The sequence below is a fragment of the Anser brachyrhynchus genome (assembly GCF_964034855.1).
Source record: "Anser brachyrhynchus genome assembly, chromosome: 3".
NCBI classification, from domain to species: Eukaryota; Metazoa; Chordata; class Aves; order Anseriformes; family Anatidae; genus Anser; species Anser brachyrhynchus.
Genome location: NC_137696.1, coordinates 7,071,813 through 7,084,348, shown reverse-complemented (window position 1 = coordinate 7,084,348; position 12,536 = coordinate 7,071,813). Strand labels below are relative to the sequence as shown.

Sequence of the window (12,536 nt, the reverse complement as noted above, 5' to 3'; positions counted from 1 at the left end):
AATCTTTACCTATGCATCTTTCTTGCCATACCATGTTTTAAGGTTTTGTGAGACTGCCTGAACACACTGCAAGGGGCCATGTTGTTTTTTTCCATTTAAGTTTTATTTGATTTGATGGTTATAATTATTTTCGGTACTTCCCTGATAAAAAAGATACACAGAGTCCAAAAAAGTCACTGATGCCAATTGTAAGTTTTGCCATCTGAAGTATCGGAGGTGTACTTTTCATTTGGTAGTGAAACAGTACACAATCGCATTTAAACCAAGGACAAAACAGAAGTCATTCCAATATGCATTTGCTCTTAGTTTATTTCTAATCATCTAACAACGATTCACTGCCAGTTATGAAGATGAGGGACAGGTAACAGCAAAGACTGAAAAAAACATGAAATGATCCCTATGGTAGAAATTTCTATGGCACCCTTATTACTTATTCTATGCACCAAATCCCCTCCCTCCCACCTCCCAAGAAACAAAAACAATTGATGAACAGAATTCAGTTAAAGGGAATCAAAAGGGTAGACCTTGTGGAGGCCTGCCGTCAAAGCCTAGCTGTGTCAGTTGCACAGGAAGACACCCCTTTTCTTCCTATTACAAGCAATCAACATAATGGAACATTATGATTAATATCAGGTAGTGTTAACAGCTTTAATTAAAGAAAAAATATGATTGCATAAAAGCCAAATGTCATAGTGCATAAATTTAGCACCAAATCATTTGCAATTTATGTAAATTGAAGAATTCTTTACCTGTTGCTTTCTTTCTGTTCCTCTAATCATCTCATTTTTCACAAGACAAATTTGAGTTTTTAAAAATACTGTTGATAAATCAACTTAAACATTAGTAATGTCTGTCAGTATAAAAAGCAAAGTTTACCAGGCAAGCAAACAGGCAAACACTGTTACTTATAGGTTAGCACTTTGAGGAAGTTCCTTCAGCTGTTTTCCCCTGAGCTTTAGAGCAATAAAAAAAAAAATTTGAACTGGTTTCATGAAAACCTCCTGAATTCAGACACCATCCAACCATGGTAATTTTCTGTTCGAACACAGTGTGTATCAAGCAGAAAAACATGCATGTCCATTACTTAAGGTAATCATCAAACTTAAGACAGTGAAAACACATTTCAATCAACTTTTCTGTTCCAACTGCAGAAATCTTGGTAAAGCCTTTAAAAGGGTAGACAAATACTGAATGCTGTCCCTTTAGTCTCTACCATGATGGACGGATTTCAAATAGCAGTACAAAGCAAATGCGTTCTGCATATTAGTAAAGACTAATCTAATAATACAAAGAGTTTGGGGTGCTTAACTTTCATCGACTGCTCAAAATCTTGGCCTAATAAGGTTTCTATTTTGTCTTCAATATACCTAGGGACAAATTCTCTCCTCAGTTATGTGCACATGGCTCTCATTAACACCAAAGACAGCCAAACACTTTCCCAAGGACAAAATGTGGCTCTAGGAGACTTTTCATTACTCAGATGTATACATATACCAATCTTTGGAACTGGCATTACGCATGTATGTGCCTTAGAAAAAAAGAAAAATTCTATTTCCAATTTAGTTGTGTTTTTTTTAAAAGGAAAAAAAAACTTGTCAATGGAAGAGGAGATTTAAATATTTTGTCCATTTATGGTTCTTCTCTAAAGCCATCTTTTGGAACAAGACAATAAAAAAATGTGGTTTGAATCAAGAAAGCCTATGGCTAAAAATGAGATACCTTCCTCAAAGTTTATGAATGGAAGAAAGAGGAAAACCAAATAAATAAAAGTTGATTTGCTTACTTTGGTATTCATGTTCTGAGAGAACTCCAAAATAGTATCAACTCTTGTCCACGCATCGGGATGTTCTTTTAAGTGAGTCAAGACTTCTTGAGCCATTCTTTGCTATAAACAAGTTTGGGGAAAAAAATAGTATTAGCATTGGGTTATTTTAGAAAAAAATATACTATCAGCTAAGACATTCATATATTATGTCACCTTTAAATCATGTATCCAAGAGTTAGTCAGAATTAAACCAGAAGCAACAGGTCACTTAAACCTCCTTCTGTGTGTCAGTCAAGGTCTTTTAACAATCAAATTCAAGGAACGCACTAGTGCAAGATGGTCATTGACTTACTTCCCTCTTCCATCTTGAATAGCTCTTCTAGGCCAGCAATGAACATGTGAGAAAACCACACAACATACTAGGGCAAAAAGCTTTCTGCCATCCAAGAAAGTCTTCTAGATAAAATTATATTCCAGGGCACCCAAACTTTCTAGTTCTACTGGAAGCGTTCATGTAAGACACCAGCTTTAAGGAGTACTGCACCGTGATGCAAAGTTCTTGATATATGAACTTTTGATTTTATTTCGAAGAATCACCGAACAGAACTGAAGTTCTCCAATCCCTGCTTGTGAGGAATCCCTCGATATATCCAATAGCTTACAAAAAACAGTAACTACTTACTGGGGGGCAGCATGGCAGCTAGTTATGTTAACAGTTTGTTCCTCCTTGGGACTGCCATAACCAATTATTTTACTAGGTACTATGGCTTCAATAACTTGCCAAAACTCCTCATCTGAAGCAATTATGCATTGAAACAGGTGAATTCATTTTAGGTATCCTTTTCAGGCTCGGATGTCCATAAAAATCTTTTTAAGCCAAATGATGTGAGCCATTTCCAAAAATGCAGCGTACTGACAAATCCTGCAGCAAATTACATCACCTACAAGCACCAGACGCTGCCTTTCAACAGAATGAACATTTTCAAAGTTATCAGAAAAAGTTACGTGGCAATTCACAAAGATTAATTTGCTCTCCCACTGCATTGTAGAGCCAATTCAACAGAATTACAAAGCAGATAAAGCTTTAACTTCACCAGTTACACCTTACTACAGCTATCCATATCCCTAGTTGGCTACAAGAACATACTTGAGCTAATTATCAACTAGTATAAAAAAAACCACACTTGTTCAGTAAGACAGAAACCCCATCAAGACTCAAAATCAATACACATATAACACAAGAAACAGCCAAATTGGGTATGGAATTTACCGAATTAAAATCCAAAGCTAAGACAGCACATAAAAATGATGTCTAAAGGCATCTATACAATACTGACATCCCTAGTGAAGAAAACTGAGCACAGCAGAACATTCCCCAGTCTGATACTGACTTGGACTAGCAAGTCCCTGTAGGTTCAACATGGAGCAGTACCACCTGGATACTATTTTGACTTAAAAAGGCAGTATAACCATTTTCTCACAGTACCACAGAGCTAAAACATCCAGCAGTTCTGATGCAGTTCAATTCAAGAGGGAAAGAATCACTGTATTACTGCCACGCTGAACTTGGGCACATTTTTATACTGACCCTCCTTGATGCTTCTAATACCAGTGACATATCACAGGATCAAACGTGCATACCAACAAGATACATATATGCTCACTATCCTTCTCCCAAGCCTTGTGAAATTCACTCTCATACCCACCAATACCTTACACTACTGGGCATCAGCTCCCATAGTTTCATACAAACAGTAACGCTTAATCAAGACCGAAGATTCACTGTATCATTGAAATACATCATTGAAAAGTCAGTCAGCAAACAAGTAACCTCTCCGAACATGCAAATGCCTAACAGGCCCATGGAATTAAGAGTCTGGGATGAACACAGCTAAACATCCATTTGAGTTGTCCCAAAGCTACTTCAGTTGTGTTAGGGGCATTCTTTCTTTTCAGAAAGTACACCAAAAAAGCAAAGAACAGAAAAAAAATCTAGAAGTCAAGGACAGAACAAAGCTTTTTACTTGTCTAACACAGATCTGCGGACAGTTTTGCAAGCAGCAATAAGAGTTAAGCAGAAGGAGACATGCTAAGAATTATGGGAAAGAAGTCAGGTGGATTTGAAAGCAAGTTCAGCATGGGCTATCCAGACTGCATCCTAAACCTTTTTCCACATTATTATATCCTGTTGCAGACATAATGCTGTTAATGCTGTTAATATTCCAATCTTTAGTTTCCTCAATTTCTATTACTTGCATCACCTTTTAAGCCATGTTCTGAACTGGCAGACTCTGCAATGAAGTGCTTTTTCCTGCAGGAACTTTTGAACTTCTCTTGGAAGAGGTAAAAGCTTACAGACATTCACTGAAAAACATCTGTACCCTTGGGAAAATACTAAAATAGCAAGCCAGGTTTACATGAAAGTTTAACGTATTAGTCCATTTACTTGTAAGTTTATATCATGATCCCCTTTTGCCAGTTAATATCCTCCTCTTGCATTTGTTTCTCATTGCATTGATTTTCTAGATACACCAAACTATACCCAGCTGACTTGTATGAAACAATTACTCCCAATACAACAATGGCCATTTGATCACTGTATTTAGTGTTAATCCTCTACTCCCCTTATATCTCTTTCCTATATTTTAAGGTCAATTCAGACTAAAGAATATTACAAACAGCGCCTATTTTGTAAGTCAGTACAGTAAACAAGCATATCACTTACAAAACAAGCACTCGGAAGTCCATGCTACCGAAGGCAAAAGCTACAAGCCACTTTGTGACAGTCATCTAAAAAACTACAGCTAATAACTACTTGGATTTAGGAAAACTGAAAATACAAATATTTCCAAAAAGAAACATGGGGTTTTAGAACCCGCAGGAATTCACATTAGAAAGCTTTACACAAGCTTTTTTTAGATATACAAAACAAGTTCAAGCAAGTATTTTTTTTTTACTCCAATAGTTGGAAGGAAGTAATAGAAAGGCATCAGCTACTTTGTCTCATTTTAATTCACTTTTTATTGTTGTGCAAGAGTATCTTAGTAAGATGCATGACACTGAAACTCCCAATTTCTTAAGCATGGACAATGAAAACTCGCCAGAAGAGGATCTATGCCAACACCCTTGTAGAAATACTTGCTTTCAACATTAAGCCTTTTTTCCCAAGTAGTTGGAAACTAGATAAAAGCGATATAAAATTCACTTTCAAGACAACATATGCGCACAGACACACACACACACACACTCCCCTGATTTGAACTCAAATTTCACAATTTGCACTAAGTCCTGAGAAGAGCACAAGAAGAATCCATGCAGAAGAGAACAGTAATGGGGAAAAAATAGATAAAAAGACAAAATCTCCTCTTAATGCATGTAATATGCTTTTTTATAAGCATAAATATCCTAACAACACTTTTTTCTCTTAAATACAATCCTTCAGTGAGGCCAATATTGAGTTTATGGCTTCACAATCCTGTCCACAACATTAACTCAAACTTTGCTGATGAACAAAGGCCCAGAAGGTGAGCTGAAAGCAACAACACCCCTACCAAGTTGTACTTGCTCATCTCTTGTAATAGCAGAAGGCACGCTAGAAATGAAAACGCACATTAAACTAACACTTTTCTGTTATTTCAATGGGCATAAAGGCCTGTTTTAAACAAGGGCACATAAATCACCACGGATATTCTAGTCAATAGCAGAGTAAATCTGTTAATATTACTGATTTTTATTCAAATAAATTAATTTTGCTCAACACTTTAGCTATAAGGTCAAACACAGTCCATACACATAGGTTCAAAGTCCACATTACCTGTGCGCCTTCTCCATGGTACAAGCAGTTCACCACATTGTCCAAAAGATTGATATCCAGTTTCTGGTTAAAATCCAGCAGCTGACGAGCTGCATGGTCTGCTAACATTGTCATAATTGCTGGCATAGATTACTGAAAAATAAAGAATTTTTTGATCAATTCATAAGAACTTACTAGGTGCAGTTGTAAAGTAGTTGCTTCAATTTAAACATCTCCTTTGATTGAGATGAACTACATTAGTAGTACCAGGCTGCACTAAATACACAGAACTCCCACCGTTGTTAAACACAAGGACAAACCCATACTTAAAATTCACACGTTACTGCCCCAACCAAATTCTCGGGGTGTTCAGCAGGCACAACCCATAACAGCAGTTTGACTAATCAATGGGCCACATTATCAAGCAAGCTGAGCAACTTCTTTCCAAGCAGGCAGCAGCCCCTACAGTTCCCTGAATATTTGTAAACCAGTAAGTTTGCTGGTAGAAATACCCAGTAACAACCATTCCATGATTCTGTAACACGACCCAAACCCGTACTAGTAATCTCAGTAGAATTTTAAGCTTTCAAGGCCAACATGCACATCTGGCTCTGAAAGCTTTTTAAACAACCAGTTACGGAAGTGAAACAATCTACAAACTTGGTAAGAAGTTAGCCACAGAGGTCATTTTTCATACACTTGAATAAAGAGCTCACATTATCTACATACAAGCAAGACATTGCCATTGAAATTAAGACAGTTGCCTGTTTGAAAGCATTTCAAGATGAAGTAAGGTGACAGTTAATTCAGCATACCACCTTAGAGAACTTCACACTGGAATGGAAAAGCCTGCTGGAGGTTTCAGGTCCCATAACACACCAACTCCTTGCCTTAGAACTAGCAGCCTCAACATTTTGCAAATGAAATTAGGTGGAGCACGTGCAACCACGCACATTAAGATGCTTACGAACCAGAAACTGGTACAAGATGAAGGTACCCCCAAACAACAAGACAAGCCAAAACCCAAGGAAGTGCGGATCAGAAGCTACACTCCACTCCTTTTAAACCAGACCCCTGTTGGGAATAGCTGAAGTTTATTCCCCTCTTCACACAGTAACTGTAACACATTCCTACCCTCTTATCTACAGTTCTCTGAGGTTCCCCCTCCTTTTCAGAGCCTTCCATAAAAATACAAATTTCACACTGAACCACTCATTTGAGAAATACTCCAAAGTTTGGAAAACTGTAAGGTCATTCAAAAAGTCATTCAAGAAGTTACAGTAGCACTATCACCATATTCAAAGAGATACAATCAATCTCTTCTGGAAACAAACTGCATTCACATGGAAAACAACAGAAATCAACCTACCCAGCCCACCCCTTCTTTAGGGCAACCTAAAAGTTCTGCTCTGACTGAATAGCTTCATGGGGAAATAAGAATTCATTTCATCCCTTACATATTTAAGTCTTATGCTTAAAAGTGAAGAGCAAGACAAACCTGTGACTCAACCCATGCAATTGCTAATTAAGTGAAAGTCCTACAGTAACATGCAGACAGGGAAAATCTTTTGTTTAGAATGTACATTTGCAAGTAGTATCAAGCAGTTTTGTCTGCTTCTATTTAGAATTATATTAACTGAAAAAAAAAAACTTTTAGTAATTTTTTGGATAAATAACTCGTGCAATTAGTATTATTGCACTAATGTAATCATTTTGAGGGGTCCATGGCATCATCCAGTCAGGCTTTTTACAGCATCTCCCTGGAAAAATACGAGGAAATAAACATCAAATAGAAACCAAAATTAATTAAACCCTGCATCTGTCCTCCACCCAACTCTGAAAATTTTGGGAATCACTAAGTATGGAAGCGAGGAACAAAACAGCAGGGAAAGCCAATTTCCTTCTTCTAACTTAAAAGGACACTTCAAGACTTCACCTGGCAGAGGGGCAGCAAGCAGCACTCGAAGGAGGAAATCTAGCCAATTAATACGCTCTGCAGCGTAGAGAGCAATCGCTCCCACCAGACACGCGCGTACTCGCAGGCACGCCCCTCTCCTTTTGCATCTGCACTCCATGGCTGAAGCGGGAGCTGAGAAAGCAGCCCTCAGACCATGAGGAATGTTTTAAATCTGTGATTCCTTGGGTAGGGCCACTCATTTTAGATTTGAGCCCCCTTCAGTGGTTTATACGCAGCCCTAAGAAGACAAACGAGCAGCCACGTGACAAGCAGAAGTTATTAACCACATGGAGGCAAAAAGGAAATGTTTTGAATAGGGCTCTTTGCCACTCCCAGCATTATCTTCAAAATGACCTGCCTGCTTGCAAACTGAAATACAGAAATGGCGGCTTTGTGGTCAATACCAACGGCAACCAACCTGATCTCCTGCTCCCAGCACTGTACCCACACAAAGCTCACAGCCTTTGGCATACCGTGCTCCTACACTTTCCCCGTCATGCCTGAATGCGAGCAGTTTTAAACCTCACCTCTAACCACCACCACCACCATCAATTCTTCAACACTAGCAATAAGTGGGGTAACAGAAACAAAGTTAAAAAAAACTAAACTACAGCACAGCAAGAACATGACATCTACCGAAGGTCAAACGAACTGCATTTGCAGAGAACTGTTTACATAGTTATCCCAACTCTCCATGACCCTGGACCCTCAGTTTAAAACAACAATTAGCTGCTTAAGACACACCCGATTCATTTAAGCATGCTGAGCTCAGGAACGAAACCGCTCAGGAACGAAACCATTGATTCGTAGTAGTGAGACTGAGCCCGAGGCATACCTCCACTGCAGGTACCTAGAGCTTCGGGGGGCAGCCATTAGGACACCCTGGGTGAGCCGCTCTGCCCTACGCACGCCATCCCAGCACCGGAGGGGAGGGAGGCACCCTCCTTCAACCATTTCCTTGCATCTTTCGGACGTTCCTCCAGCCCCACGCTGGTCAGCAGAGCATCTGGCACGGCGGGGATGGCAAAGCACCCATCCCTTCCCTCCCTGCCCCACGGAGCACGCGGGGGGGGATCGACCCCCCGCGGTGCCCAGGCTGTGCCCAGGCCCTGCCGCCCTCCTCCTGCGGGGCCGCCTGGCCCCGGGCTCGCTCCGGTGGGGGCCCGGGGCCGGGTGGCTGGCGGCGGGGCCCCTCCTTCCCTCCCTGCCGGCCTCCTTCCCTCCCTGCCTGTCTCCCCTCCCTCCCTCCCTCTCTCCCTGCCTGCCTCCGCTCCAGCCCTGCGCTCTATACAGGGCCCCCACGTGACGCGGGCGGACGTTTCAATACTGCTGCACAGACACACAAAAATATTTCTGGAAACTTCCACTCCTAATAATTTACAGATTAGGGCCCGGCTCTCCCCCCCGCACGGACCCAACCCCGGCCCGATCGCCCCCCTCGTAACGAGGCCAAGCCCCCCCCCAGGTCCCCCCCAGCCCCCCCAGCTCCCCAAGCCTACCACCGCGGCCCCGCTCCCGGCCTGGGGCCCCCCGTGCTCGCCGCCCCGGGCCCCAATACCCCCCTCACACCCCCCCCGGTTTGGCCCCCAGCCCTCGGGGGCTCCTCACGGCCCTCCCTCCGCCCCCGGCCCGCTCCGCGCCCTCACCTCCGTGATCCTCGCAGCCTCCTCCTTCGGAAAGTAAGGGGGGAGGGAGGGGGGGAAGGTGAGCCAAGTTTCTAACCACACGCCGAGGGGAAAAAAAAAAAAAAAAGAAATAATAATGACGATAAAAAAAAAAAAAAAACGATCCCCGAAGTGAATTAAAAAATCAAGGGGAAGGTGCGCGGCCGCCTCTCCGCTCGGTCCCCGGGGCCGTGAGGGGCCGTGAGGGCGCCCCGCCGCCGCCGAGCCCCCCTGGGCCGCTTCTACCTTCCGCGGGGCCCCGCCGGCTCTGGCTCCGGCTCCCTGCCCCGCCGCCGGCTGCCCCGGGCCCCGCAGTGCCGGCGGTGCTGGCGACCGGGGGCTGCCGCTGGTCCCGCTGCCGCCGCCCTCCCCTCAGCCCGGCGGGCGCTCAGGGCAGCCCCATCCCCGCCGCCCGCCCCCCGGCTCGCAGCGAACTTCGCCCCCCGGCGGCTCCCCCCCGCGGGCTCCCCCTGTGAGCAGGTCGCACGCACGGCGGCCGAGGCGGCGGCGGCGGCGGCAGGGACTGAGCGCGGCGCGGCTCCCCCTCCTAGTGCCACAGGCGCGGAACCGGCTCAAACCGGTTCAGACCGGGAGATTCCATCTCGGTTGAGTTTGCGGCCCATGGCGCCGCGGAGCGTTTGGAAACCTCGGGCCTCCGCCCAGCGGCCGCTCCCATTGGTCCCCCGACGGGCCGCCGCGCCAGCGGCCTCCGCGCTCATTGGTCGGCACGGCTGTCCGTCCGGCGCTGAGCCGCGGAGGGGCGGGGGGAGCGAGCGGGAGGGGGGGAAGGAGAGGGGGGCGAGCCGCTGCACGCTGAGTGGCCGAGCCGAGCTGTCGCTCAACGCCGGGCCCGCCTCCAGTTCACAAACGGCGGGCGCAGGTACCGGCACGTAGTGATTGGTCGGCGGCTCAGTGTGACGTGCGCGGCGCGTGGGGTTCTTGGCGGCCGGCCGTTCGGCGGTGGGTTCGCGCCTCAGGAGGTGCGGGTGGAGGGGGTCGGCTCCTGTGAGGGGAGAGAGGGGAGCCCCTGTGAGGGGAGCTGCATCTGAGGTGAGATCCTGTGAGGGAGCTCCTGTGAGGTGAGAGAGGGAGTTAAGAGAGTCTTAGTAGATAGGATGCTGACTAACGACCACCTAGGTTGTTGCATTGAACTAGTAGGTGTTGCTTAACGTCTTTTGCTTCCTACTGTGCAAATTAACTGAAACACGAAGTCTTGGGGCCCCTCACAAAGGATGGTTCCTGATAAAAACAGGGAACCTGTCTCAAGAACCCGCTGAGACCAACCCTGTGGTTTGGACAAGAGCCAAGGAGCAGCTGAGTCTGCACAAAGGCAGGAGGTGATGAAGAAGAGTCATCAGCCTTCATCCCCACGGCCCCCGGTGACCACCACTGGGAGACACTGCACAAACGCGGATGGGAGGAGCTTATGGAAATGACTTCTTGAAACTAATTTTAATGCGAAGCGGGGATTGGTTATGCATACGTATAGGCGTATTGAGAAACTTCATGCATGCGTAACTCTTTACTGCATATAACCGAGGCAAGTTGCTACGTTGGGGTGCGCACAACTTTGGTGGGACTACCCCCCTGTGCTGTCCAGCGCTGAATAAACATACCTACTTTACATCTCACTGATTGTGGAGTCCGTTTTCCGCATGTCAGTTTGGTGAGCCAGCCAGGAGGTTCTTTGCTTGACCGTGGGATCGACTGTGGAGCGGACACCCCTGGCTTCCCCCTGAGCATTTTCCTTGGAGGAGCCTCTGCAGCCAGCTGCTCGCCATGGGAGCAGAGAACGACCTCCTGAAGGCGTGGATAAAACGGTATGTGTTATAAGAAGGGCCTGTAAGTCGTATGTGTGGCCAAGGCAGCTGGTAAATCGCGCAGAGATGTCTGGCATGCAGTATAGTCCTCATATGGAAGGAGGGCTTAGAGAAAGAGCTTAGAGGTAAATTGAGGCGGTGTTGCTCGGCATGCAGTATTGGACAAAGGTGTACTAAAGCAGATAAAATTCATCAGGCACCAGAACAAGATCTAATGGATTTGTTTAAGCCTCCCCCTCGACCACAGGAACAGGGTGTAGACTCGGATGGAACATCCGCTCCCCTGGACAGTCCTGTATCTTCCCGTGCTAGGAAGAAATCTGCCCCCGTAGTCTTACAAACACCTCTCCGAGAGGCGATAGAGCCTAATGGTGGGATGATGCTGATCAAAGTACCTTTTTTCACCACTGATTTAGGGGAATGGCAAAGGGTTGCGAAGGATTACAGGAGTGATCCGATAAGTGTAACCAAACATTTCCAGTTCATTGTAAAACAGCATAACCCTGACTGGAAGGACATACAGTTATTATTAATGAGTACATGACCGAGACAGAGAAGCAACTGATTTTCAAAACAGCAGGGAATTTGGCTGAAAACCATTATAGGATTACAGGAGGGGACGTTAAGGAATACTTTGCTTTCCAAGACCCAAAGTGGGATGTTAATAGATCTGTGTATATGGAAAAATTGAAGGAATATCAGGAGTGGATTTCAAAGGGAATGGAGAAGGCCATCCCCAAAAACATAAACTGGTCAGCTTTATATGCGGTTAAACAGAGTCCTTCTAAGTCCCTGTCCGAATTTCTGGATTGACAGAGGGATGTAATATGCTGTAGCACACCACTGGATCCTGGGTCAGAGGTAGGAATACAACAATTAACCTCCCTGTTTTTGGGTCAGTCCACAGGGGACATCAGGCGCAAGCTCCAGAAGTTGCGTCCTACAGAAAGTAGAAATCTGGAAGTGTTGCTGGCTGAAGCATGGAGAGTATTTAGTAATAGAGAGGAAGGATATAGACAAGGGCAAATGAGACTGGTGGCGGTTGTCAGGGAAGAGAAGGAAAGGAGGCCTAGATGAGAACAGTCTCAATTAGGCAAGGATCAATGTGCTCTGTGTAAGAAGTTTGGTCACTGGAAAAAGGAATGTCCAAGAAACGAAGAAAGGGGATGAAGCTACCAGACGGAGAGAATAGTAGCCCATGGGAAGGAAGACTGAGGGGGACCTCAGGAATCTACCCTAGCAGATCCACTGGTTATAATGAAGCTAGGGAAGAAACAACACGAAATAGAATTTTTGGTTGACACGGGGGCAACATATTCAGTTTTGATTCGGGCCTTGATGCCCCTGGGAAATTACTATATCATGGTGAAAGGGGCAACTGGCCAAAGTGAAAAGGCATATTTCTGTGAGCCTCTAAAATACAAATTGGGAAAACAATGGGGGCACCCACAAATTTCTGTATATGCCCATCTCCCCAAAAGCCCTTCCGGGGAGAGATTTGTTGAGACAACTGGGTGCAAAGATTACCTCTGAAAAA

The 12,536-nt window shown here is 44.9% G+C and overlaps 2 protein-coding genes across 17 annotated transcripts in view; one reads left to right on the top strand and one right to left on the bottom strand.

Moving 5' to 3' along the window:
* Positions 1–9,835, bottom strand: part of XPO1 (exportin 1) — a 39,067-nt gene extending 29,232 nt beyond the window's left edge. The window contains exons 1-4 of one of the 4 annotated variants that reach the window (XM_080587861.1): positions 9,671–9,835; positions 9,162–9,185; positions 5,580–5,711; positions 1,784–1,885 (exon numbers count right to left, since the gene is read on the bottom strand). In XM_080587861.1, the coding sequence (XP_080443987.1) occupies positions 1,784–1,885; positions 5,580–5,705 (228 nt within the window). In that variant the 5' untranslated portion in view covers positions 5,706–5,711; positions 9,162–9,185; positions 9,671–9,835. Of the gene's footprint in view, positions 1–524; positions 589–1,783; positions 1,886–5,579; positions 5,712–8,350; positions 8,522–9,161; positions 9,591–9,670 lie in introns of those variants that run through there. The other 3 variants (XM_080587862.1, XM_080587864.1, XM_080587863.1) reach the window with 3 other exon arrangements.
* Positions 9,836–9,984: 149 nt separating this feature from the next.
* Positions 9,985–12,536, top strand: part of LOC308193339 (uncharacterized protein) — an 84,471-nt gene continuing 81,919 nt past the window's right edge. For 12 of the 13 annotated variants that reach the window (XR_013949548.1, XR_013949549.1, XR_013949550.1 and 9 more), the window contains exon 1: positions 9,985–10,999. The gene's annotated coding sequence lies outside the window, so the exon portion shown is untranslated. The remainder of the gene's footprint in view (positions 11,000–12,536) is intronic. The other variant, XR_013949547.1, reaches the window with a different exon arrangement.